The sequence below is a fragment of the Saccopteryx bilineata genome, chromosome 6, assembly GCF_036850765.1.
Source record: "Saccopteryx bilineata isolate mSacBil1 chromosome 6, mSacBil1_pri_phased_curated, whole genome shotgun sequence".
Classification (NCBI taxonomy): Eukaryota; Metazoa; Chordata; class Mammalia; order Chiroptera; family Emballonuridae; genus Saccopteryx; species Saccopteryx bilineata.
In genome coordinates this window covers 153780129-153807441 of record NC_089495.1, presented here as the reverse complement: position 1 = coordinate 153807441, position 27313 = coordinate 153780129, and the positions used below count along the sequence as shown (strand labels likewise).

Below are 27313 nucleotides of genomic sequence, written 5' to 3'. Positions count from 1 at the left end.
ACCAGTTCCACAGTAATGGTGATTTATAAAGTAGGGAAGTAACTTTACTTTATAAAATTTATAAAGCAGAGTTACAGCAAGTTAAAGCATATAATAATAATTACTTACCAAGTACTTTTTTTTTTTTTTAATTCTTTTTAGAGAGAAGGGGCGGGGGGGAGAGAGAGAGAGAGAGAGAAGAGGGAGGAGCTGGAAGCATCAACTCCCATATGTGCCTTGACCAGGCAAGCCAGAGTTTTGAACCGGCAACCTTAGTGTTTCCAGGTTGACGCTTTTATCCACTACGCCACCACAGGTCAGGCCTTACCAAGTACTTTATGTTGGATTTTCACTAAGTTTGGCAGAATAAATCTTTTTTTTTTTCTTTTGCACTTCTCCGAAGCTAGAAACGGGGAGAGACAGACAGACAGACTCCTGCATGCGCCCGACTGGGATCCACCCGGCATGCCCACCAGGGGGCGACGCTCCGCCCACCAGGGGGCGATGCTCTGCCCCTCCGGGGCGTCGCTCTGTTGCAACCAGAGCCACTCTAGCGCCTGGCCATCCTTGCTCCAATGGAGCCTTGGCCCTGGGAGGGGAAGAGAGAAACAGAGAGGAAGGAGAGGGGGAGGGGCGGAGAAGCAGATGGGCACCTCCCCTGTGTGCCCTGGTGGGGAATCGAACCCAGGACTTCCGCACGCCAGGCCGATGCTCTACCACTGAGCCAACCGGCCAGGGCCTAGAATAAATTTTTATAAAACAACTTACTATAGTTAAATCTATCTTTTTATTTATACTTTGGTTGCTCTGCTACCACCCACCATGGAAACTGGAATGCCCACTAGTGGGCGGTAGGGACCAGGTTGACTACCACTGCCATAACCATACCATCCCTGTTTGTCAAGGCAGTTCCCAGACCTGGGCAATGGAAGTAAGTACAACTGGAATAAAGCAGTAAACTGTTGAAATGCACCATGAAGCGTTCGTTGTGTGAAGCTCCTTCTGGGGACAGTGTCAAGAATATGTTTGTCAAAGACATACATCATGATACTGTGGCTGGTGACAGCAAAACAATTCACCAGTGAAGCAGCTGGCTTCATGGCTCAGGGAACAATCGTGGCTGTAAGGTCGGTGGATAGAGGGATGGTCACATAGGAACTCAGACCCGCTTTGGCTAGGACCGCCCACAATCAAGCCCGCCAAAGGAAGCTTCCCAGGAACCATTTGGAAAGAAGCCATCGTCTGCCAGCCAGTGAAATTTCACCACGTCATAGTAGCTCCACTTCCCTAGAGGGACCCTTTAAATATCTCCCATGCAGTTTAATCCATGCAACTTCCCTGACCTCCATCTTGCACCTCCATTTCTCTTTTTTTCCTCGGGGCCAGGGAACCTTGCCGGGCGGGGTGTGCACTCTGTACTCAATAAAGCCGTTTATTATTCCACACTTTGCGGCTCCGGCCCTCTTCCTTCCTTCTCGGCGGGGAAAATACCTTACAGTGGTCACATCCGTGCTGGTGAGGCGCTGGTGTGGAGGAGAACGCAGTTCACAGTGCTTGCAAGTTTGCTGAGCTGAAGAAGATTGTCCTTTCGGGAGAAAGCTGGAAGGTGGCCCCAGATTCTTGAAATCTGGTGATGCTACTACCACCATTGATATGGTTCCTGGCAAGCCCTTATGTGTTGAGAGCTTCTCTGACTATCCTTCCTCTGAGCCATTCTGCTATTCATGACATGAGACAGATGGTGGTTGCTACGGGTGTCATCAGCAGGGGACAAGAAGGCAGCTGGGGCTGGCAAAGTCACCAAGTCTGCCCAGAAAGCTCAGAATCTAAATGATCATCCCCCCTACCTACCACCCTAGACGTAATCAGTGGTGTAAGAATGGTCTCAGAACTGTTTGTCTCAATTGGCCATTAATGCTTCACAGTAAACAACTGGTTAATGATAATGATGCACTGCAAAACCTTCAGAAGAAAAGGAGAATGTTTTGCAGACCATTTGTTTTGTGTGTGTGCGTGTCTGTATGTCTATGTGGCAGTGTTAAGTTCCTTTTTTTAAAAAAATTTTTAAATATTTTATTTATTGATTTTTATTGAGAGGGGAAAGAGAGAGAGAAGGGGGAGGAGCAGGAAGCATCAACTCCCATATGTGCCTTGACCAGGCAAGCCCAAGGTTTTGAACCAGCAACCTCAGTTTTCCAGGTCGACGCTTTACCCCACTGCGCCACCACAGGTCAGGCCTCCTTTTTAAAATCTGTATTTTTTAATGGGAATAACTTGATTAAAAGTCTGTCACTGAATTTTGAGACTCATTAAAACAAAGTTTACTGAGAAAAGGAAATCTCAGTCTGCATCACCGAGAATCAATAGTGATGACAGAACCATTAATACAGAATGCTGAAAATAAAATGTAGATAATTTGTGTCAAGGAAAAGTGCTGGTGTTTTGCCTGGTTGGTCAGCATCCATGCCTCTTTTTCCTTTTAAGGAATTACCTCTTCCCCTTTATGGGAAGAACTAGTGGGAAGCTCATTCTACTGTGTCCCATGAACAGAGGCGGATTAAGGTCAGTTGAGAACCCCGGGTGCAGAAGAAAATATTGAGCTTCTTAAAAAAAAGAGAGGGAAAATAAAAATACATATTAACCATATTTTTTATTTATTTATTTTTCATATTAACCATATTTTTAAAGAAATAAAAAATATTATGTACTATTAATGTTAAAATTGCACATATGAAACCAAACTTGGTGTCATTAGAAAAAAAGTGTCAAGTTGGGGTTTTGTCGGACCCTTCAGAAGTCGGGGCCCCAGGCACAAGCCTGGTGCGCCCGCCCTTACACCCGCCTCTGCCCATGAGTCAATAGGAGAAAGGTCCATGACCCAAGCAGGCCAACTGTAAGCTTTTCCCTGGAACCTTGACTCTGGAGCAGGTGGCCTGGGACAAAGAAAAGTATCAGAGGCACTGATTGTACCTCTAGCTGCATGACATGTGGCTGTGATGGCATCTAGACTGTGTTTACAGTTTTTTGCTTTCCAGAGGCCATTGGGGTGCTCTTGATTCTTGCTGGTTCCCAGCCCTGGCTCTCAAGCCTTGTCTCGCTATTTAGTGAGCGCCCCCCCTTCTCTTGGTCTTTCCAGTGAATTATCATTTGTTTTGCTTAAGTTGGGCTGGTTTGTTTCTATTGTCGGCAATAGGAGGGAACCTGCAATGGAGATTGAGAAGAAGTTGTTTGGAGAATTGACAACATGAGATTGTTTTGGAAGCTGGGGAAAAGAGCGTGTTTCAAGGAGGAAGAACATGTTAAGAATTTTAAACTTCGTCCTGACCTGGGGTGGCGCAGTGGATAGAGTGCGGACCTGGGATGCCGAATTCCACAGCCCGAAACCCTGGGCTTGCCCGGTCAAAGCACGTGACAAGCCACCAAGGAACTGCTAGAGTGAAGCAACTATTTCTTGCCCCCTAACTCTCCCCCTGCTGGGAAAATAGATAAACAAAATCTTTTTAAGAAAATTAAAAAAAAAATAGAATTTCAAACTTCAAGGTGAGGTCAAGCAAAATGAGGACTGAAAGGTATCTCTGAAATTTGCTAATGAAGAGGTCCCTGCTGTAGTGGCTTAGTGGGCAGAACTGTTAGCCTGGAAGGCTGAGGTTGTTGGTTTGAAACCGGAGCTTGCCCCGTCAAAGCACATATGACAAGTAATCAATGAACAACTAAAGTGAAGCAACTATGAGTTGATACTTCTCACTCCCCCCTGCCCCTGTAAAATCAATAAATAAAATCTTTAAAAATAAAACAAAAAAGATAACTTTGCTGAGGTTGCGGGTTTGGTCTTCCACCAGGGCACATACAGAAACAACCAATGAATGCAGGAATGAATGGAGCAACAGGTTGGTATTTTATCTCTCTCTCTTTCTCACTTCCTCCCTCTCTCCCTTCCTCTTTAAAATCAATCAATCAATCAATCAATCAATAGTTTACAAAAAGAGGTCACCGTTGAGGAGGAGTGTGAACAGCCGGAGGAGTGTCAGGAGGGTGTGGCAGGTGGAGGAAAGGAGACAGTAGGCACGTGGATTCTGTTCTGGAAGCAGCGTGGCTGTGTGGAGGGAGCTCACCCGGGACTCCTGGGAAATGGTCAGGACCAGGGTGAGCCTTAAGAAATGAAGAAACAGTAGAATCTTTCGGGCTTAGAGGAAAGCAGTAGAGCGGGAAGCTAAAGACATAGGCAAGGGGGGAAACCAATGGGCCTATGCTTCTTGAGTGTTTATGAAGTGCCAGACAAGTTTCCTAAGGAGGGAGGACCAGAGAGAGGGATTGTCTTGGGTCTGGAGGAGGGACAAGTCTTCATCTGACACAGGTAAGAAATGGGAGAGTCAGGGGTGGCTCAATTTGGGGTGGTGAATACACAATACAGTGTACAGATGTGTTGTAGAATTGTGCACCTCAAACCTGTGTGATTTTGTTAACAGTGTCACCCCAATAAATTCAATAAAAAGAAAAAAAAGAAATGGGGGAGATGACAGAGGTAAGGGAAGAGGAAAATATGGAATTTGCATCATGTGACCTGAATATGTGCTATTCAGTAGGCACTCGATGTTTGCTTGCTAACTTCAGCTCAATGAGCCATGGTGAATAAGCAAGAAAACACCTACCAGAGAGAAGGGGGCTGAAGGCAGTTGAAGGAAAGGAGTAATGTGATGAGGTGAGCATGTGGAGGGGTCGCAACAGGCAGCAGCCCTTAGGACAGAGAACCCTGAGGAATTTGAGTAACTTGTCCTGCTTCATTTGGGGGGCTGGACATTCTGTATGGGAGCAATCTTGCCTTTGAGGACCAGGGAGACATTGTCACTGTCCATTGTCCCCAGATGCTGCCTAGTGGTGGGAGGCAGGAAACAATTCAGTTCAGATTTTTTTTAGAACACCTACTACATGCAAGGACTTAAAATGCCCACCAACTCTGAGATACCCAGGAATGGAGCTGGAAGTTATCCCCTGATCTTCATTTGCTTTCATGTGTTTTGTTTTTAAATTTTCAGCACTACATTCTTAATCTTAAAAAGAAGGTTAAGGGGGCTTGACCAGGCGGTGCCGCAGTGGATAGAGCATCAGACTGGGATGCGGAAGACCCAGGTTCGAGACCCCGAGGTCACCAGCTTGAGTGTGGGATCATCTGGTTTGAGCAGAGTCACCAGCTTGAGTGCGGGCTCATCTGGTTTGAGCCTAGCTCACCAGCTTGAACCCAAGGTCGCTGGCTTGAGCAAGGGGTTACCACGGTTAAGGCACATATGAGAAAGCAATCAATGAACAACTAAGGTGTCACAACAAAAAACTAATGATTGATGCTTCTCATCTCTCTGTTCCCCAAAAAAAGAAGGTTAAGGGTATTAAATTTATAAATTGGTTGCTTAGTTGTGTTTTTTTTTAATTAATTAATTTATTTTTATAGGAACAGAGAGAGAGTCAGAGAGAGGGATAGATGGGGACAGACAGACAGGAACAGAGAGAGATGAGAAGCATCAATCATCAGTTTCTCGTTGTGACACCTTAGTTGTTCATTGATTGCTTTCTCATATGTGCCTTGACCGTGGGGCTACAGCAGACCGAGTAACCTCTTGCTTGAGCCAGCAACCCTGAACACAAGCTGGCGAGCTTTTTGCTCAAGCCAGATGAGCCCGCGCTCAAGCTGGAGACCTCAGGGTCTCGAACCTGGGTCCTTCTGCATCCCAGTCTGATGCTCCATCCACTGTGCCACCACCTGGTCAGGCGTGTTTTTTTTTTTAAATACACGTTTGATTTTGCAATAATTTAAGATTTACATAAAAGTTGCCAAGATTTGGGCTATGTGGGACTAGACAGCTCCCAAATAGCCTTCGCCCAGTTGTCCCTGGTGTTAACACCTTCCATTACCATGTCCCTTTGTCACAACTAGAACATCAACACCGGTACATTACTGGTAACTAAACTCCAGGCTGTGTTCTGGTTCCACTAGTTTTTCCACTAATTTTCTGTTTCAGCCTCAAATCCAGGATACTACATTACATTTAGTGGTTTTTCAAGATAGGAGTTAACTCAGTGGTAGTCTTCTTGTACAAATTTTGCAAGAAGAGTTTAAACTTTTTAAGCTAGTCAACTGAACTGGCCTGAAAAAATTAAACTCTGATTTTTTCATACTAATTTGCAAATAAAACATACACACAGGCACAGCCCCCCAAACCCGTACGTTTTAATTGTAATTTATTGTCCATAATACTTTAGAGACAGAAACCATCAATTATGTTTATTATATTTGTGTGTTGTAACGGCACAATCGCTTTCCTATATATTCTTCTTAGTACTGGAAAATAAAGTCTGGAACCAGCCAAGATAAGAACGGGGAGAAGGTTTTTACACTTGACCTTAGCTAAAAGGCCTTGATGAAGCAACGGGGGGCGGGGATGTTTTTTAAACACGGACACGCACTTCCTAATTTGTAAGGACAATCATCTGAAGACCGCCTGCCTTCCTCTCCACCAAAACGAAAGGACAGACGACCCAGATGGGACTCGAACCCACAATCCCCAGCTCCGGAGGCTGATGCCTTATCCATTAGGCCACTGGGTCACCACGAAGAATTCACTCTCTCCACGTCCTCTTACGCGATGTCATCATCGCGCCCCGCCCCTGCGCTTGGCGTAAGCAGCGTGTATGTTGGGAGCCGCCCCCCAAGGCGGCGGCGTGCGCCTGCGCCCTCCTACGCCCTTGGCCTGGACTTCAGACCCGCCGTGGTGGGCCAGCGCGTGGCTCTCCTGGCGTCACTGCTGCGGACGGCGTTCTCGCCAGCGGGCGGTCGCCTCCTGTCTGCTGCAGTTTTGTAAGCTTCTCTACCTTGGCTGCGCGTGACGCCCATTTGGGGCACTTGAAGCGTTTCATTGCCTGTGCTCGCCTCCTTGTACTTCTGTTTATCTGTAGGGGCCTGGGCGTCTGCATTTTGTCAAGTTTCCGTGTATTGTGCCTTCCTTTGCCCCTGGCGTTAATTAAGAACCTCCCTCAGAGCCTGAATCCCTTCCTTCTCTTTCTTTTCCCCGTTTGTATGATATATATATATTCATTTGATAATTAGGTTCTGTGGGTTGTTGGGGAGGCTCCAGGATCAACAGGCTTTTCTTGAACTCCGCCCTTCTACCCCGCGCTCATCTACATCTAGTTTTCCTCCTCTTCTCTGTCCTCAGGGTTCAAGGGTTACTGGATGATGACATAGGTCAATGCAGCCCTCGCACTCTCCCACAACAATATCAAATTTTCAACTAAGTTACAGAACAGCCGGCATTTAGAACTGCCTGAAATCAAGCTAAAGGATAGTCCTCTATCTAATGAAGGATTTACAGAAGAGGCCGCGTTGAGACTGGTAGGAGGGGTGGGGACACTAACGGCTTGGTTCGCCACCCACATGTGGCGAATAAAGATTGGGAGGGATAGCTTTGCTGCTGAGGTTTCTCTCTGAGGAGCAAGGGCTCCAGCCCCATGCTAGGCCCTTTGTGCTTAAGATGGTCCTAAATTTTCTCAGACAAACAGCATCTGGCCTCAGGGTGCCTTGTACCTCTTACTAAGTGGCCCCAGGCCCAGCATTGCTAGCAGCAGCTGGCCTTGGTTCACATTTGGCCTCACCTGGGCTCCTCCAAACCCAGCACAAGTAGCAACCATGTGCAGGTCACTTTTTTGTAGCTCATGCTGGGTAGTTCTGGGCAGAACACAGGTGGCAGCTGACCTTGGCCTGCACCTCCTGGGAGGTTCCAGAGCCAGCACACCTAGAGGAGAGCTTCAGACCACATCAAAGCACCAACCAGTTAACCTCCACAAGCAACACAATCAAGGGTTGGACTCTGTGGGTACCTTAACTCCCCTGAAGTCCTGCCTTGTGGGGGAGGCCCATGCACAACTGACCCTCCATAGTGGTCAGTGATATCTCTCCCAGTGATGTGCCAACAGCAATCAAGGCTCAATTACAACAGGAGGGTGAGCACAGCCCTCACAAGGAGGGGAGAAGGGCACATCTGGACCCTAAAGAACACCTACTATGTAAGGCCTCTCGACCAAGCTGGAAGATGCGGCAATTCTACCTGATATGTAGAAACAAATGTAGGAAGGCTGCCAAAAACAATATACTGCTCGCAAAAATTAGGGGGTATTTTTTTTTTTTTTTACAGAGACAGAGAGTCAGAGTGGGGGATAGACAGGGACAGACAGACAGGAACGGAGAGATGAGAAGCATCAATCATTAGTTTTTCGTTGCGCATTGTGACACCTTACGTTGTTCATTGATTGCTTTCTCATATGTGCCTTGACCATGGGCCTTCAGCAGACCGAGTAACCCCTTGCTCGAGCCAGCGACCTTGGGTCCGAGCTGGCGAGCTTTTTGCTCAAGCCAGATGAGCCCATGCTCAAACTGGCAACCTCGGGGTCTCGAGCCTGGGTCTTCCACATCCCAGTCTGACGCTCTATCCACTGCGCCACCGCCTGGTCAGGCTAGGGGGTATTTTATAGCTTCGTATTCATTTTGAAATATCCCTTAATTTTTGTGAGCAGTGTGTATCTCAAACGAACAGAGCAAAACTCCACGAAAAGAACTAAACAAAATGGAGACAAGCAATCTACTAGATGTAAAGTTTAAAACACGGGTAATAGGGATGCTTAATAAACTTAGAACTTCAACAGCATAAAGAAAGCATGAAAACCATAAAAAAAGAACCAGTCAGAAATAAAGGATGGATTAACTGGAACAAAGAATAATTTATAGGGAACCAACAGTAGAGTAGATGAAGTTGAGAATCAATTCAGCAATTTGGAATATAAAGAAACAACAACCCCCACACCAAATCAGAACAGCAGAAAGGAAAAAGAATCCAAAAAATGTGAGAATAATATAAGAAGCCTCTGGGACAACATCAAATGCACCAACATTCACATTGTGGAAGGAGAAGAGAGAGCAAGAAATTGAAAACTTATTTGAAAAAGTGGCGGAAAACTTCTCTAACTTAGTAAAGGAAATAGACATACAAGTCCAGGAAGTGCAGAAGGTCCCAACAAGTTGAACCCAAAGAGGTGCATATAAGACACATCATAGCTCTGGCCGGTTGGCTCAGTGGTAGAGCGTTGGCCTAGCGTGCGGAGAACCTGGGTTCGATTCCCGGCCAGGGCACATAGGGGAAGCGCCCATTTGCTTCTCCACCCCTCCGCCGCGCCTTCCTCTCTGTCTCTCTCTTCCCCTCCCGCAGCCAAGGCTCCATTGGAGCAAAGATGGCCCGGGCGCTGGGGATGGCTCTGTGGCCTCTGCCTCAGGCACTAGAGTGGCTCTGGCGCAACATGGCGACGCCCAGGATGGGCAGAGCATCGCCCCCTGGTGGGCAGAGCATCGCCCCTGGTGGGCGTGCCGGGTGGATCCCGGTGGGGCGCATGCGGGAGTCTGTCTGACTGTCTCTCCCTGTTTCCAGCTTCAGAAAAATGCAAAAAAAAAAAAAAAAAAAGACACATCATAATTGCCTGACCAGGTGGTGGCGCCAGGTGGTGGCTCAGTGGATAGAGCGTCAGACTGGGATGTGGATGACCCAGGTTCAAGACCCCCGAGGTCACCAGCTTGAGCACGGGCTCATCTGGGTTGAGCAAAGCTCACCAGCTTGGACCCAAGGTCTCTGGCTTGAGCAAGGGGTTACTCAGTCTGCTGAAGGCCCATGGTAAAGGCACATATGAGAAAGCAATCAATGAACAACTAAGGTGTCGCAACGAAAAACTGATGATTATTGCTTCTCATCTTAGTTCCTGTCTGTCTCTGTTAAAAAAAAAAAAAAAAAAGACACATCATAATTAAAGTGCAAAAGGTTAAAGGCAGAATCTTTTTTTTTTTTTTTTTTTTTTGTATTTTTCTGAAGCTGGAAATGGGGAGGCAGTCAGACAGACTCCCGCATGCGGCCGACCGGGATCCACCTGGCACGCCCACCAGGGGGCGTTGCTCTGCCCATCCCGGGCGTCGCTCTGTCGCGACCAGAGCCACTTCAGCGCCCGGGGCAGAGGCCAAGGAGCCATCCCCAGCGCCCCGGCCATCTTTTGCTCCAGTGGAGTCTCAGCTGCGGAAGGGGAAGAGAGAGACAGAGAGAAAGTAGAGGGGGAGGGGTGGAGAAGCAGATGGGCACTTCTCCTGTGTGCCCTGGCTGGGAATCGAACCCTGTGTGACTTCCATACTCTACGCCAATACTCTACTGCTGAGCTAGCCGGTCAGGGATTGTAAGAATTTTTAATTGTACTACCTCTTGACCTTGCTTACACATCTTTTTAATATTTTGTGCGAGAAGCGGAAAGTATGCATGAATCTCTTCTGCATACCAAAATACAGTGGTGGTCTCTGGAGTAAAACATTTGTGTGATGCTTGAGTTGCAGGCTAAACTAGCTGCTTTTTCATTCTTAACAGTTTTTTTTAATAGTATTTAAAAAAAATTTTATTTATTGATTTTTGAGGGAGAGGAAGGGGGAGAGAAAGAAAAACAGGAACATCGATCTGTTCCCGTATGTGCCCAGGCATCAAATCAACAACCTCTGCACTTTGGGACAACCTACTGAGCCTTTATGCCAGGGCAGTTTCATTTCTTTTTAATTTAATTTATTGATTTTAGAGAGTGAGGAAGGGAGAGTGAGAGAGATAGAAACATCGATCTGTTTTTGTATGTGCCCTGACTAACCAAGCTATCTGGCCAGGGATTGAACAGTTTTTACATGAAAGTGACAAGCTGAAATGATTCAGATTTGCTCACACTTGGGTTTGCTTCTCAGGAGCTGTTCCATTCTCATGCTGACATCATCACAGAAGAGAAAGGAAATCTCATTCTCAAAGGCCTTTTATTTATTTATTTTTTTTGTATTTTTCTGAAGCTGGAAATGGGGAGAGACAGACAGACTCCGGCATGCGCCCGACTGGGATCCACCAGGCACACCCACCAGGGGGCGATGCTCTGCCCCTCCGGGGCGTCGCTCTGTTGCAACCAGAGACACTCTAGCGCCTGGGGCAGAGGCCAAGGAGCCATCCCCAGTGCCCGGGCCATCTTTGCTCCAATGGAGCCTTGCTGCGGGAAGAGAAGAGAGAGACAGAGAGGAAGGAGAGGGGGAGGGGTGGAGAAGCAGATGGGCCCCTCTCCTGTGTGCCCTGGCTGGGAATCGAACCCGGGACTTCTGCACGCCAGGCCGACGCTCTACCACTGAGCCAACCAACCAGGGCTCTCAAAGGCTTTTATTGAACTGTTACATCTTTTTTTGCCCCTCCCCACTGTGTCATATCTTTATCCCTAAACTACTCCCTGTACCTGAGTTGTGGAATGGACTGATTGTCCTAGGCCAGACACCCTCTCAGGAATCTCCAAACTACAATAGTTAAGAGTGCCGGGTGTATGACCAGGGCAACCTTATATCTTTCAAAGGTAACTTTCACTTTTCACATTATATTTCTGTTTCAGGTTGCTTTTCGGTGCAAGCATAGAGTAGTGGTGGAGAGCATGCCTGGGTCCTGGAACCATACAGCCTGTGTCTGCGAACCTGGACAAGTGTCTTGACCACTTGTGATTAAGCCTTCTCTTTTATGAAATGGAACAGAGAATAATACTGCCTCATAGAGTTGTGAAGTTTAAATGTATTAATCTGTGAAAAACACTTGAAAATTTATGGGCATATAGTACTTAATATTTTCAAGCAAAAGAAAACCAAAGGGAAGTGTTTTGGCTGGTATAATTGCAAAGTTGTATAATTGCAAACTTCAGAGGTAGGGTATGCAGTTGATCAGTTTTCCTGTTTTTTCCACAATTGTCCTATTCAGAGTTCTAGGATTCACATCTCAGTTCAGAACAGAGCCTCCTTTCCTACCTCCAATCATTAAACAAACAACTCAGCCTTTCCAACTGGATGCATTTAGGTCACATGCCTGTCCCTGCACCATTCACATTAGCCCTGCAGTGACTGGTTTAGGGATGAATTCTTTCCACGGTTTTGCATTTAGGGGATAGGATTATGCTAATTGCGTAGGTGGGAGTAAAGCAACCTCCTATGAACCTCATAGTTGCTACACAATGAGTGGGGCTGGCATAAATGCCAGCAAGAATGAACAATATTCAATGTCTGAATGTATACACACCATATTTCCCCATGTATAAGATGCACCTTTTCTCGAAAAATTTGGGGTCTAAAAACTGGGTGCGTCTTATACAGTGGTTGTAGATTTTTTTGGTTTGCATTTCCATAGAGGGAACTGAGGAAGAGGGAATGTATGAAGACAGTGATTAGTCATCAGACACAGATGAGGACAAGCTAATAGATGGGAGTTTGACAGTGATGAGGAGTTGTATGAATTTTATGATGAATAAAACTTGAGTTCAATAACTTTATGTAATACATTATATTTTCAAATTTCAGGCCCCAAAATTAAGGTGTGTCTTATACATGGGAACGTCTTATATATGGGGAAATACAGTAGTTAAAAATATATATGTGCCCTGACCAGGCGGTGGCGCAGTGGATAGAGCGTCGGACTGGGATGCGGAGGACCCAGGTTCGAGACCCCAGCATCGCCAGCTTGAGCACAGGCTCATCTGCTTTGAGCAAAGCTCACCAGCTTGGACCAAAGGTCCCTGGCTCAAGCAAGGGGTTACTCTGTCTGCTGTAGTCCCACGGTCAAGGTACATATGAGAAAGCAATCAATGAACAACTAAGGTGTCCAACAACAACAACAATATATATATATATATATATATATATATACACACACACACACATATATGTGTGTGTGTATACATATAAAACTTTTCTAAAAAATACACATCTTAGAACACAGAAAAATTGCAGAAAGAAAACAAAAGGGCTCATAATCCTGATGTCCTGATAACCATCATTTGTACTTAAAATAAATGTACATGGCAAGAAAATGCAAACATTTTATTCAGAAACTTATAAAATAACAGCACAGAACATTACCGGCCGGATTAGTAAAATTTGAACACAGACTATGTACAGGGGTTGGCAAAGGTAGGTTTACAGTTGTAACTACGTGAAAGTTTATTCTTGTATTTATTCTTGTATGTTTTGTATTACAACTGTAAATTTACTTTTGCCTACGCTTTATATGATAGATATGATAGATACAGAGAGAGGGAGGGAGAGAAGGAAATGTGGCAAAATGTGAACATTTGGTAAATCTGGGTAAAGATATGCAATTCTGTATTTAAAATTATTTAAGTGCCTAACCTGTGGAGGCGCAGTGGATAAAGCGTCGACCTGGAAATGCTGAGGTCGCCGGTTAGAAACCCTGGGCTTGCCTGGCAAAGGCACATAATGGGAGTTGATGCTTCCAGCTCCTCCGCCTTCTCTCTGTCTCGCTCTCCTCTCTCTCTCCTCTCTAAAAATGAATAAATAAATAAATAAAATTATTTAAGCCTGACCTGTGGTGGCGCAATGGATCAAGTGCGGACCTGGAATGCTGAGGTCGCCAGTTCAAAACTCTGGGCTTGCCAGGCCAAGGCACATATGGGAGTTGATGCTTCCTGCTCCTCCCCCCTTCTCTATCTGTCTCTCTTCTCTAAAATGAATAAATTAAAGTTATTTAAAAATAAGAATGTATAGAGAAAGAGGCATAATAAACCTTTTCTTACCATATTCTTAGTTTCTATGCAGTCTTTGATGATTCAATTTTTAAAAAACGTCCCACAAAATCAGCTTTGTCCCTCCCCTTCCACAATGGCCAGAATCCCACCCCCAACCCGCCAAGTTCCTCCCGTGAAATATGCATAGCAATATGTTTGTATATCAGTAAGGTGACCAATCGTCCTTTTTTAGGGAGGACAGTCCTTTGGTTAAGTTCCGTCGTCCCTCGAAAAGTGTCCTCTTTCATGTCCTCCTTTTTGATATTGGAGGACTAATCTGTAAATGTCCGTATTCGATCGATTCAGTCGATCCATTGCGTTTGATGTGACATATTTGTATCTAAATGAGTACTTTTTTCTTACAATTATTAAAAATTAACAGGCATGTAAGCATGATTACAATATAAAATATTACAAATGTTTTTATTATGCATTTATCATATTATAGTGTATTGTTGCAATTAATAAAATGTTTATTTTATTTACGATATTTTCTTCAATTCATTTTTGTCCTTTTCATTGTAAAAAAGTCACCTTAATATCAACATTTATAAAGAAACTGATTTGGGGAATCATCTGTAGTACTCTGTAAGACAGCTGCCAAGGAGAGCCGCCAGCGCCTTGACACGAAAGCGCAAACCCTTTGCCAAGGCCAATCCCAGGCTGAAGCCCGAACTTCAGGCGCTATATGCCAGGACTTAGAATCCTCTCCCTAGGAACCGCTAGGTGCTCTGGGATTGCCCGGCCACGCCCTCATCTCGCGATGCTATCCTCTTTTTCCGCAAGGCCCTATGACCCTACCCAATGTGTTTTTCAAATTCACCAATAGACGCACAGTGTCGGCTCGAACCAGCCAATAGGAATGCGGAGCCACCGGGAAATTTAAATCACGCCGGCCGGCAGCACGAGCCACACCGTCTTGGGGTGAGATCTACGGCGGTCGTTCTCCGAGCAACCGAAGTGCGAACTGCGCTCCTCTCCGCCGTCTGTGACAGCGGGAGCCGGCTGTGGAGGTACGAGCTCGGTCGCCATCGCGCCGGAGAGGTCACGGGCGGGGCCTCCGGCCGTGCTCTGCTCGCGGCGGGCGGGAGGGAAGGCCCGGTGTCCGCGTCTGGCCTGGCCTGGCCTGGCCTGGTCCTCCTTCATCGATGAGGCCTACCCGGCGTCGTTCGTTGATGCGGGGGCTGTTCGGCGAAGCGGGTCCCGGGCGTTAGGCCGCCGAGACACCGCGAACCCCAGCGGGAGCCTTGGCGTCTCGTGACCCGGAGAATGAGAGAGAGGAGGAGGGCCCAAGTCCCGGGCGGGGGCCCGGCGTCCTGGTCCCTGATCTACGGGCTTCCGATGCATCTCCCCGGGGTGGCTGGCCGGGGGACAGAGCGGTGATGGAAGTGGGAAAAACTCCCTCGTAGGGTCTGGGTCGGCTGTGTCCGTTTCGTAAACTAACCGTAATGGAATAAAGATCCATGGAAAGGAGCCCTTGTACTTTGGTCAAGTTGTGGAGATTCCTCTTTATCCGCGTCTGAATGATGTCAGCTCATACCAACCTGATTTAAGAGGATCACTCGAAATTCCGGGAAATGGAAATGTCGGGATGCTGAAGATGCAGAATGGCGTCGCAGATGTTCAGGGTGCACAGAAAATGTAATGGGAGACCTTAGAATGCCATAATGAATCTGCTTTTTCTTTTAATTTTCAAATGTGCCCAGTTTGGCCATTAAAAGACCAGAGGATCTTCCTATATGGCACCGGGGACCTAGATTTTTATCTGTAAGCCCAGTTTCCCTACTTTGTCTGGAGTTAACTGTATGTGGGCTGTGTCTATCTTTGCGTCTACAGCTGTGTTAGCCATGACTTGGGGCAAGTCGGAATTTTGAGCTATGCTCTAAGCTTCGAGTACACACAAGATTTCAAATAATTACTATGAAAAGGTATTGTGAGCAATCTATTAATGCCCTTCTTACTAGCAAAGCAAAATGATCAAAGGGAAAATTTTTTTCTCTCCCCCCATCTTCCAGCTTTCTTTCTTTGTCTCAAACCATGTCCACCAATGAGAATGCTAATTCACCAGCTGCTCGCCTTAACAGATTCAAGAACAAGGGGAAAGACAGTACAGTGAGTACCTTCTGTGGCTTTCATATGGTATTTTTTAAATGGAAAGATATTTGGGAAGGGAATTTGCAGGGGGAAAAAAGCCCTCATTTTACAACAAAACCTGAGATGGTAGGTGAAATGATGTGTTCTCTTTTTTCAAGGAAATGAGGCGTCGCCGAATAGAAGTCAATGTGGAGCTGAGGAAAGCTAAGAAGGATGACCAGATGCTGAAAAGGAGAAATGTGAGCTCGTTTCCTGATGATGTTACTTCTCCACTGCAGGAGAACCGCAACAACCAGGTAAGTGTATTTTAGCGTATGAATTATGGTAAACCCAGAAAACCAGTATGGGATTTTAATGTTTAAAAAACATCTCTTGCCTTATGAAATCTGAAGATTTTTTTTCTTCTGGTCTGGATCAGTAATTATTGATGGGTTGTTACCTGTCTACTCTCCATAATCTACTGAAGCTGATTCCAAGGTCTTTAGCTGTAATCTCCCTTCAGCTTTCTCTGCATTTACAACTGCCAGCTCAGTAACTTGACCTGGCCAGTTCCAGTACCAACTGAAAATGTGTCCAGAACCAGCCATTTTCTGGCCTATTTCTAGCTCTCTATTTTTCTTGTTTGAGAGCTGTTCTACATATAGAAAATGAGTGTTTAATTAAGAGGCAAAATTAAATGTTGGGCTAATAAACATTTAGTAGCTAATTTTAAACCCAAAAATATCTTTATAATGGCAAAGAGGAATTTTGTTATTTATATTTAAAAACTGGTAATTGAAAAATTCCACTGTTTTTGTAGGGTACCGTAAATTGGTCTGTTGAGGACATTGTCAAAGGCATAAATAGCAACAATTTGGAAAACCAGCTCCAAGCTACTCAGGCTGCGAGGTATGTCTTGTCAATTGTCGACCTGGAATGCTGAGGTCACCAGTTTGAAACCCTGGGCTTGCCCCTTCAAGGCACATATGAGAAACAGTCAGTGAACAACTGAAGTGAAGCAGCTCTTGAGTTGATACTTCTTGCTCCACCTCCCTCCCTCCCTCTCTCCTCTCTATGTAAAAATCAATAAGTCTTTAGAAAAACAAAAAATAAATTAGCCCTTTTAGATTTTTTTGGTGAGAAAGAGACAGATAGATGATGTGAATAATAGTTAAGCCAGCCTTAAGCCTATTTTCATTGGAATTTTTGTTAAAGTGGTGTTTTGAGTCAGTGGCAGGGAAAGGAATTGATCAGGAAGTGGGATTGAAACATTCATTTAGAGTGGTACATTTATTCATTTATTTATTTTTGAATGTTTGTTTTACTGATTTAGAGAGAGGAAGGGAAAGAGACAGGAACATCAGTCTGTTCCTGTATGTGCCCTGACTGGGGATCAAACCAGCAGCCTCTGTGCTTCAGGACGATGTGCTAACCAGCTGAGCTGTCCGGCCAGGGCTAGAGTGGTACATTCATTTAGAAAAAAATATATTTAGACTCTTTCATCACTTATAAATATTTGTGACATCCATCACAGAAAGATTAATAATTTCTGTAGTTTGACATTGTAGAAAGTCTAAATGACAAGCAAAGAAAAGATACTTAATCTCACTTGGTCATGGAAACAAATTAACAATGAGTGTATAACTGTCAGAGTATCAAAGTTTTTTTTTTTTTTTAATTTTTATTTATTCATTTTAGAGAGGAGAGGGAGAGACAGAGAAAGAGAGAGAGGAGAGACAGAGAGAGAGAAGGGGGGGGGAGCTGGAAGCATCAACTCCCATATGTGCCTTGACCAGGCAAGCCCAGGGTTTCGAACTGGCGACCTCAGCATTTCCAGGTCGATGCTTTATCCACTGAGCCACCACAGGTCAGGCCAGAGTATCAAAGTTTTAAAAGACTGACATGATCTAAAGTAGATTTTTTGCAAGGATGCAGAGAGGAAATTAATCTGCATTACTGGTAATATTTGATTTTGGAAATAGGTAGTAAAAGACATATGAGTTAGCATACAACCACTCTTGTTCAGCTCCTTTTAAATTCCAACGTATCGGCCTGACCTGTGGTGGTGCAGTGGATAAAGTGTCAACCTGGGAATGCTGAGGTCGCCGGTTCAAAACCCTGGGCTTGCCTGGTCAAGGCACATATGGGAGTTGATGCTTTTTGCTCCTCCCCCTTCTCTCTCTCTCTCTCTCTCTCTCTCTCTCTCTCTCCCCTCTCTATAATGAATAAATAAAATCTTTAAAAAAAAATTCCAACGTATCAGTGTTTAGTGCTTTACTATAAAAGGTTGTTTAGAAAGTTCTATATTCATGGGTTGCATTTGTAATTGGTTTTTACAAAAACTTCATTTGTTAATCACCTTCAACTTTTGTTTTCTCTTTTTGCTCACCTTTAGGAAACTGCTTTCTAGGGAAAAACAGCCACCCATAGACAACATAATCCGGGCTGGTTTGATTCCCAAATTTGTGTCCTTCCTGGGCAGAACTGATTGTAGTCCGATTCAGTTTGAGTCTGCTTGGGCCCTCACTAACATTGCTTCTGGGACATCGGAGCAGACTAAGGCTGTAGTAGATGGAGGTGCTATCCCAGCATTTATTTCTCTGTTGGCATCTCCCCATGCTCACATCAGTGAACAAGCTGTATGGGCTCTAGGAAACATTGCAGGTATTTGGCATTTTAAATTCTTTTGATAGGATGTGTCTAATCATGCTGAGGTTGGGAGAAGTGCCTTGGTTTATGTAATAGTGAGATTTGTGTCAAGTTTTGAACTTGCTTTCTTCCAGGGCTTAGTAGGTGTGAAAGTGGCATCTTAAGTAAAGGAATTCCTGAGAAAGTTGTTTTTAGGACATGGGTGCACTGAGTCACTGAACACTGATGGTACTGGAAAAGTAGATGGGATTAATTTTGCCCTTTTTTCAGGTGATGGCTCACTTTTCCGAGACTTGGTTATCAAGTATGGTGCAGTCGATCCACTGTTGGCTCTTCTTGCAGTTCCTGATATGTCATCTTTAGCAGTAAGTTACTGACATAAATTCCTCCTGGATTCTAATTTTCCCACCTCCTCAAAAAACGAGACTTTTCATTGCATTTCTCTTTTCCTTCAGTGTGGTTACTTACGTAATCTTACCTGGACACTTTCAAACCTTTGTCGCAACAAGAATCCTGCACCCCCGTTAGAAGCTGTTGAGCAGATTCTTCCTACTTTAGTTCGTCTCCTTCACCATGATGATCCGGAAGTATTAGCAGATAGCTGCTGGGCCATTTCCTACCTTACTGATGGTCCAAATGAACGGATTGAAATGGTTGTGAAAACTGGAGTTGTGCCACAACTTGTGAAGCTTCTAGGAGCTATTGACTTGCCAATTGTGGTAAGTTGTTAATTTGCAGATGAGAGCATAACATAAAGAACATGATCAGTTTATACTAATGTTGACATAGTGCCTGTTTTAGGCCATGATGAGCCTATTACTTGTCAAAACTATTGGAATATAGAGTGTTTGAATAATATTGTAAAAAATACAACTGTCAGCATAACTTTTTTTTTTTTTTTTTTTTTTTTTTTGCCTTTTCAGACGCCTGCACTAAGAGCCATAGGAAATATTGTCACTGGGACAGATGAACAGACTCAGGTTGTAATAGATGCAGGAGCACTTGCCGCCTTTCCTAGCCTTCTAATGAACTCCAAAACTAATATTCAGAAGGAAGCTACATGGACAATGTCAAACATCACTGCTGGTCGCCAGGACCAGATACAGCAAGTTGTAAATCATGGATTAGTTCCATTCCTTATTGTTGTTCTCTCTAAGGTAATGAAGTCTTGGGCCTTTTTAATTAATTAATTAATTTATTTATTTTTTACAGAGTCAGAGAGAGGGATAGATAGGGACAGACAGACAGGAATGGAGAGAGATGAGAAGCATCAATCATTAGTTTTTCATTGTGCGTTGCAACACCTTAGTTGTTCATTGATTGCTTTCTCATATGTGCCTTGACTGCGGGCCTTCAGCAGACCGAGTAACCCCTTGCTGGAGCCAGTGACCTTGGGTTCAAGCTGGTGGGCTTTTTTTTTTTTTTTTTTTTTTTTCCTTTTCATTTTTTCTGAAGCTGGAAACAGGGAGAAAGTCAGACAGACTCCCGCATGCGCCCGACCGGGATCCACCCGGCACGCTCACCAGGGGCGACGCTCTGCCCACCAGGGGGCGATGCTCTGCCCATCCTGGGGGTCGCCATGTTGCGACCAGAGCCACTCTAGCGCCTGGGGCAGAGGCCAAGGAGCCATCCCCAGCACCCGGGCTATCTTTGCTCCAATGGAGCCTTGGCTGCGGAAGGGGAAGAGAGAGACAGAGAGGAAAGCGTGGCGGAGGGGTGGAGAAGCAAATGGGCGCTTCTCCTGTGTGCCCTGGCCGGGAATCGAACCCGGGTCCTCCGCACGCTAGGCCGATGCTCTACCGCTGAGCCAACCGGCCAGGGCCTGGTGGGCTTTTTTGCTCAAACCAGATGATCCTGCGCTCAAGCTGGTGACCTCGGGGTCTCGAACCTGGGTCCTCCTCATCCCAGTCCAACGCTCTATCCACTGCGCCACTGCCTGGTCAGGCAAGTCTTGGGCCTTAATCAGAGGATTGTTAGTATTTATGGACAGGCATTTGGTAGAGCTGTACTTGATAAGATTCTCAATGTACCAATGTTGGGTTCAGCCATTCTGAAGTAAACCTGTTTCTTCATGCTTATTAGGCAGACTTTAAGACACAGAAAGAAGCTGTATGGGCTGTGACCAACTATACAAGTGGTGGAACCGTTGAACAGATTGTATACCTCGTTCATTGTGGCATAATAGAACCATTGATGAACCTCTTAACTGTGAAAGACACCAAAATTGTTCTGGTTATTCTGGATGCCATTTCAAACATCTTTCAGGTAGGTCTTAACAAGGTGGCATTTGTTTGTAAATGGGCTTGATAATTGGCTTACTATTTAGACTAGGTAGAGGGCAGCTAAGTTTACTCAAACCTGTTTATGTGGGCCACACTTTTGGTAAAAGACATGACAGAGATTAAAAGAGATAAAAAGATGACAGGTACCTGATGTGACCTGAAATCAAGTCTGTATGTGGACACTATTCACTCCTATTTGACAAAAATCTCTTAATTTCCTACTGAATTTTGGTGAAATTAAATTTGACTTATCTAATTATACTTTATTCCTAACTGATCTAAACATGCAAGCATATGGCAGTTTGTCATAGTGATTGATGGTAGGTAGGTCCCACTCAACAACTTTACACTTCTGATTATGGCTATTTTTCTGTACAAAAGTTAAGTGTAGAATAATGATCTCTGGTGTATCCATCAACCAATATAAATTGTCAATATTTGACCTGTTTATTGTCCTACTTCCCCTTACCTAAGCCTCCTAAATTGTTTTGAAACAAATTATTTCATCTTTAAATATTTATTTATCTCCTAAAAGTTGAGGACTTTTGTTCTCTTCCCCCCCCCCCCCCCCAAGTTAGAAGCAGGGAGACAGTCAGACAGACTCCCTCATGTGCCCAACCAGGATCCACCCGGCATGCCCACCAGGGGGCGATGCTCCGTGTCACCTGAGCCATTCTAGCGCCTGAGGCGGAAGCCATGGAACTGACCTCAGTGCAGGGGCCAACTTTGCTCCCATGGAGCCTTGGCTGTGGGAGAGGGGGGGGGGGGTAGAGAAGCAGATGGGCATGTCTCCTGTCTGTGTGCCATGTCTGGGAATCAAACCGGGACTTCCACATGCCGGGCGGATGCTGAGCCAACTGACCAGTGCTAAAAGTGAGGACTTAAAAAAAAAAAAATCTAACCACAACATTCTTATACCTAATAAATTTTTTTTGATACCTACAAATAGGGAAATTTGTATTGTTGCACCACAGGCCATATTGGCCCTTAAGACAGTGGTTCTCCGCCTTGACTACATTTTGGGATTATTTGGGGTGCTCTCACAAAACAAAAATGTTCTGTTTCCATCTCAGAGCAATTGAACTTGGATATAGTGGCATTTTCGAGTGCCCAGGTGGTGATGAACAGAAAAGGCTGAGAACTGTTCCAAGATCTTTATGCCCAAAAGCTACAGAAGTAGTTGCTAAGAGCAAGTACAGATCCTGGTCACCTTGAATTTATAAGTCAGTAAACTTGGATTTTTTTTTAGGCTGCTGAGAAACTAGGTGAAACTGAGAAACTTAGCATAATGATTGAAGAATGTGGAGGTTTGGACAAAATTGAAGCTCTACAAAACCATGAAAATGAGTCTGTGTACAAAGCTGCGTTAAACTTGATTGAGAAATATTTCTCTGTAGAGGTGAGTAACCTGGTAATTATAAAAACTTGGAAAGTAGACATTTAAGGTCAAGTCCATAGCCTTTTTTTCTTAGTTTTTATATAAGCCCTGTACCTTTGTTAAATATAGTATAGCAGAATATTAGTTTAAGTGGTATATAATGTACCTATTTGCTTCTCAAATGTTTGGCTTGATGATAATATAATCTTTTTAACTTGAGATTTTTTTTTTAGATCACCAGTTTACTTTTTGGGGGGAAGATTTTATATGTTGATTTTATGGGAGTAATGGATGGGAAACTAGAAGTAGTTATTTCACTGTAGTAGCAGTCCGTTGGTTGCTTGTCGTATATGCCTTGACTGGGTAAGCCAATTTACTTTAAAATGAATAGCCTTAGGAATATTACAATGGAGTTTGGAGAAGTAGGTCAACCCCACGGCCATACTCTGGGCCAAATAGGCAGTTTTCTCCTTGCCTATTAGTGACAGGTAGAGAAGAAAATCCCTATTTTTCTGTTACCACAGTAGCACTTTTTTTTTTAAGTGAGAGGAGGAGAGATAGTGAGACAGACTCCTGCATGTGCCTCTAAAGGGAACCACCTGGCAACCCTATCTGGGGTTGATGCTTGAGTACTGAGCTATTTTTAGTGCCTAAGCCTGATGCTCAGACTAGCAGAGCTATCTTCAGCACCTGGGGCCACATTGGACAATCAAGCCACTGGCTATGGGAGGGAAAGAGGGAGAGAAGGGGGAAAGGAAAGGGTGGAAAAGCAGATGGTAACTTCTCCTGTGTTCCCTAACCCAACCTGGACTTCCTTACGCCAGGCTGATGTTCTATCCACTGAGCCACTGGCCAGCACAACAGTGGCATTTTTTTTTCTTTTTTTTTAAAAGCTGGAAACGGGGAGAGACAGTCAGACGGACTCCCGCATGCACCCTGCGCCCGACCGGGATCCACCTGGCACGCCCACCAGGGGGCGATGCTCTGCCCCTCCGGGGCGTCGCTCTGCCGAGACCAGAGCCACTCTAGCGCCTGGGGCAGAGGCCAAGGAGCCATCCCCAGCGTCAGGGCCATTTTTGCTCCAATGGAGCCTTGGCTGCGGGAGGGGAAGAGACAGACAGAGAGGAAGGAGGGGGGGGTGAAGAAGCAAATGGGCACTTCTCCTATGTGCCCTGGCCGGGAATCGAACCTGGGTCCCCTGCACGCCAGGCCGACGCTCTACCGCTGAGCCAACCGGCCAGGGCCAACAGTGGCATTTTTTTTAACCCATTCAGAACCTTCACCTCCCAGGAACTAATGAATTGGTATGTTTTGGTGCCCCCCCCCCCCCCCCCCCCCCCGCTATTTCAAATATGGCAGAGGATTAAAGAGGAAATACACAGATGAAGACTTTTAAAAATAAATACAGACTTCTAGGCATGCTTCTGCTTAAAAATATGATACATATATGAGGTTATAGTGTTGTTTTTTCCATTTTTCCAGGAAGAGGAAGATTATAATGTTGTACCAGAAACTACCGCCGATGGCTATGCGTTCCAAGTCCAGGATGCCACTTCTGGCACCTTTAACTTTTAGATTGTGCAGCTGAGGCATAGAAGTTGTTTGTTATCTACTATGTTTGGTACAAGTTTGTCTCACTGTTTCTCTACTAAGAACTCTTTTTAAATGTGGTTTGTTATTGTAGCACTTTTTACAACGAAACTATACTTGAACAGTTCCAAACTGTACATACTGTATGAAGCTTCTCCTCTCAGTGGGTTTCTTATTTCTATGTGAAATTTCATATCTTGCAGTGTCCTGTAAATAAAGATTAAATTCCACCATTTTCGTTACTTAACCATGTCTGTTTTGGTGTACAATTTAGAGCTCTTAGGTTGCAAATAAAGCATAACAGAATCAAAACTATGTGACTAGTTAGAAGTGTAGTTCTGGTTACAGACATCATTTGATGTGTGGTTTATGATATCATCAAAGATACAGGGGAAACTTTTCCTGCCTGCTTCTGAGTTCTGGCTTTGTTCTAGGCTGCTTCACCTCTTGGTAATAATGGTAGTTGGCATTTCAAGACTACCCATTTCACACCAGCCAGAAAAGATTTTTTCAGTTTTCACAGAAGAATGAATAAAATTTCCCAGAAGCCCTCAGCCAGTCTTCTCAAGTTTCAGTGGTCAGGGAGATGCAAAAAAATCTTGATCGTGAGCCTCTGAGAGTTGCAAAAGAAATCATTATTCCCAAACTTTAAGGCTGAAAGTGATTTGAAGGCTGCACTGTGGCATCTCCCACAAAGTTTATTGGAAGTTTATTTGGTAAGGGTTTGGGGTCCAACTATAATATTCTTTTAGCTTAACCCCAGGTGCTCCTCTCATGGATTCCATTTTGAAAGCCACTATAAGGAATAGCTTTGCTGTTTGAATAAGAAGTGGAGCCTGACCAGGCGGTGGTGCAGTGGATAGAGTGTTGGACTGGCATGTGGAAGGACCCAGGTTCGAGACCCTGAGGTTGCCAGCTTGAGCGTGGGCTCATCTGACTTGAGCAAAAAAAAAATCACCAGCTTGGACCCAAGGTCGATGGCCCGAGCAAGGGGTTACTCTGCTGAAGGCAATCAATGAACAACTAAGGTGTCGCAACGAAAAACTGATGATGCTTCTCTCTCCATTCCTGTCTGTCCTTATCTATCCCTCCCTCTGACTCTCTCTCTCTGTCCCTGTAAAAAAAAATTAAAAAGGGGGGAAAAATTTTTTAAAAAAATGGATTGAGGTGGGGTGGGGTGGGGTGGGGCGGGGCAGCGTGGGAGTAACCTATAAGTCTTAGGAAAGAGTAAATGATCTGAGTGAGGAGCACTCTCTTGTTTCTGCCTTTTGGATTAGTAGAAAAGTGATGAGCCAAGCCTCCACTGCTGAACTGACAGCCTTGGCTGCCTCTCTTCCCCACAGAAGATAAAAAATTATGGTGGTAGAAGTAGGGATTTGGGTTGAAACTATAAAGTGATGTGTACTTTCTAATTTGGGCCTGTCATGAGTGCATCTGCAAAGAAGAGAGGCCGGAAGAAGGGCCTGTATACCACCAAGGTAGTGACCAGAAACCACCAAAATTCACTTACAAGCCTTCTCAAGAAGAGTGCTGCTCAGAGATCCAGAAATTTGCCCTGAAGGAGATGGGAGGTCCAGGTGCATGCATTGACAGCAGGCTCAACAAAGCTGTCTGCGCCAAAGGAATAAGGGATGTCCCACACTGCATGTGGATACAGTGTCCACAAAACAATGAAGATGAAGATTTGCCAAACAAGTTTTTATATATTGGTCACCTACATACCTGTCACCACTTCCAGAAATCTTAAAATTAATGTGGATGAGAACTAACTGCTGATTGTTGAATAAAGTTACAAAACTGCAAAAAGGATGATTTATGACCTTTAAGGGACGGGCACTGTATTCACTAAGATAAGATAGTTTTTCAAGTCAGTAGTTATATCTAATGTAACAAATTTCCACTTACCATATTTCCCCATGTATTAGATGTACCTTTTTCCTGAAAAATTTGGGGTCTAAAAACTGGGTGCATCTTATACAGTGGTTATAGGTTTTTTACTTGCATTTCCTGCTTTTTCGCTCGGATGAGGAGCTGTATGAATTTTATGATGAATAAAACTATCAATAGTTCAATAACTATGTAAAACTTTTTTTCAAGTTTCAGGCCCCAAAATTAAGATGTGTCTTATACATGGGGAAATACGATATCTAAGTGGTAAGGATATACTTCCCCCAGTTCATCAACATACATGTAAATACATTAAATTTTATTTTCATTGATTTGAGAGAAGCATCAACTTGTTACACTTAGTTTGTTACACTTAGTCATGCACTCATTGGTTGCTTGTATGTGCCCAGGGATCGAACCTGTGACCTTGGTGTACCGTATTTCACTCCTATATCTACTGAGCCACTTGATCAAGGCTCATAGATCTTTCTTTTTTTCCTTTTAAGAGGAGGGGAGATAGATCTCCCACATGTTCCCCAACCAGGATCCACCTAGCAATCCCCCTCTGGGGCCAATATTTGAATCAACAGCTGTATTTACCAGGCTGATGCTCCAGATGAACTGAGAATGGGGAGAGGGATGTGGTTGCTTCTCTTGTGTGCCCTGACTGGGAATCAAACCTGGGATGTCCAAATGCTGGGCCAACGCTCTATATATCCACTGAGCTAACTGGCCAGAGCCCATACGTAGATACATTTTTAAGGAAATTAAAAAGCCACTTTAATTTGTTACTTTTCATTTTGAAAGGTCATTACAGTATTTGCAAAACTCAATGAGAAAAAATGCCATTAATGTCATATCCTGAGAACCACTGAGAAATGTCAACTGTATGTGTATGTGACAAATTCATTTTCCCTTTTGCAGGCTTCTAATGTTAAAGTTTCCTCCATGAAATAGAAGTTTCGCTTATCCTGTTTGGGTGCAGAAAGAGAATGCGAATTTCTAACCTGGAATACTAAACCATGTTACATGTGGTCCCCCAAAGCTTAGGGCATCTTGTTAGGGTCCCTGTTTTTTTTCTTGCTTTCTCTGTTCAAAGGCTTCCCCATTAATGGGAAGGGAAAGAAAAGTAACAAAACTGGCTTTCAGACTGCCTTCCCCTTCCCAGTCACTTCTTGCTACACATCCCTTTTTTTCTGCTTTTAAATACTGGATCCTAAAGTCTTTTTAACTTGAGAAAAGGTACTGTATTTCCCATGTATAAGACACACCTTTTTCCGAAAAAAAAAATTAGGGTCTAAAAACTGGGTGTGTCTTATACAGTGGTTGTAGTATTTTTACTTGCATTTCCTGCTTTTTCGCACTTGTTTTTGCGCTCATTGTTGAAGACAGTGATAGGTGGGGCCTTAATGTTTTTAGAGGGAGTAGTGTAACAAGGATAGGGTCTGGATTTGTTTAAGTAAAAGCATAATTCAAAATGAAGTAATGGACAGGAGATAGGTGATTTCCAAAAATACATTTTCACATTTTAGATACAATTCTTATACTAGTTTCCCTGGAGTTGTTAAAATTTGCAGAAACATTTGTTTTTATTGACCTTGACGAAATTTTTGACTTTGGGAATGAGTTTTCAGGCTTGGACCTGTGGTGGCACAGTGGATAAAGTGTTGACCTGGAACGCTGAAGTCCCTAGTTTGAAACCCTGGGCTTGCTGGTCAAGGCAGGTATGGGAGTTGATACTTCCTGCTCCTCCCCACTTCTGTCCTTCCCCAACCCCTCTCTAAAATGAATAAATTTATTTATTTATTTATTTATTTATTTATTTAGTATT

The 27313-nt window shown here is 44.4% G+C and overlaps 1 protein-coding gene, 1 long non-coding RNA gene and 1 other non-coding gene across 4 annotated transcripts; 2 read left to right on the top strand and 1 right to left on the bottom strand.

Annotated features, from left to right (window-relative positions):
* Positions 1 to 6503: 6503 nt before the first annotated feature.
* TRNAR-CCG (transfer RNA arginine (anticodon CCG)) lies at positions 6504 to 6576 on the bottom strand. Its single transcript has one exon. It is a non-coding gene; the product is annotated as a tRNA-Arg (tRNA).
* Positions 6577 to 6705: 129 nt separating this feature from the next.
* On the top strand, positions 6706 to 11676 carry LOC136308121 (uncharacterized). Of its 2 annotated transcripts, none has more exons than XR_010726051.1 (3): positions 6706 to 6826; positions 7185 to 7360; positions 11452 to 11676. It is a non-coding gene; the product is annotated as an uncharacterized lncRNA (long non-coding RNA). The 2 variants fall into 2 exon arrangements; XR_010726050.1 differs by lacking the exon at positions 11452 to 11676 and adding an exon at positions 10775 to 10808.
* Positions 11677 to 14484: 2808 nt separating this feature from the next.
* On the top strand, positions 14485 to 23843 carry KPNA2 (karyopherin subunit alpha 2). The gene is made up of 11 exons (XM_066235295.1): positions 14485 to 14636; positions 15639 to 15735; positions 15876 to 16013; positions 16517 to 16605; positions 18092 to 18360; positions 18616 to 18710; positions 18801 to 19064; positions 19269 to 19502; positions 20428 to 20610; positions 21877 to 22026; positions 23488 to 23843. The coding sequence occupies exons 2-11, from the start codon at positions 15661 to 15663 to the stop codon at positions 23578 to 23580; spliced, it is 1590 nt and encodes a 529-aa protein (XP_066091392.1). The 5' UTR covers positions 14485 to 14636; positions 15639 to 15660; the 3' UTR covers positions 23581 to 23843.
* The last annotated feature ends 3470 nt before the right edge of the window (positions 23844 to 27313 follow it).

Coding starts and splice junctions, on each gene's coding strand:
- KPNA2 (XM_066235295.1), top strand. CDS start 15,661: ATGTCCACCAATGAGAATGCTAATTCACCAGCTGCTCGCCTTAACAGA. Junction 18,361..18,615: donor GGCTCTAGGAAACATTGCAG/GTATTTGGCATT, acceptor CCCTTTTTTCAG/GTGATGGCTCACTTTTCCGA. Junction 20,611..21,876: donor CCATTTCAAACATCTTTCAG/GTAGGTCTTAAC, acceptor ATTTTTTTTTAG/GCTGCTGAGAAACTAGGTGA.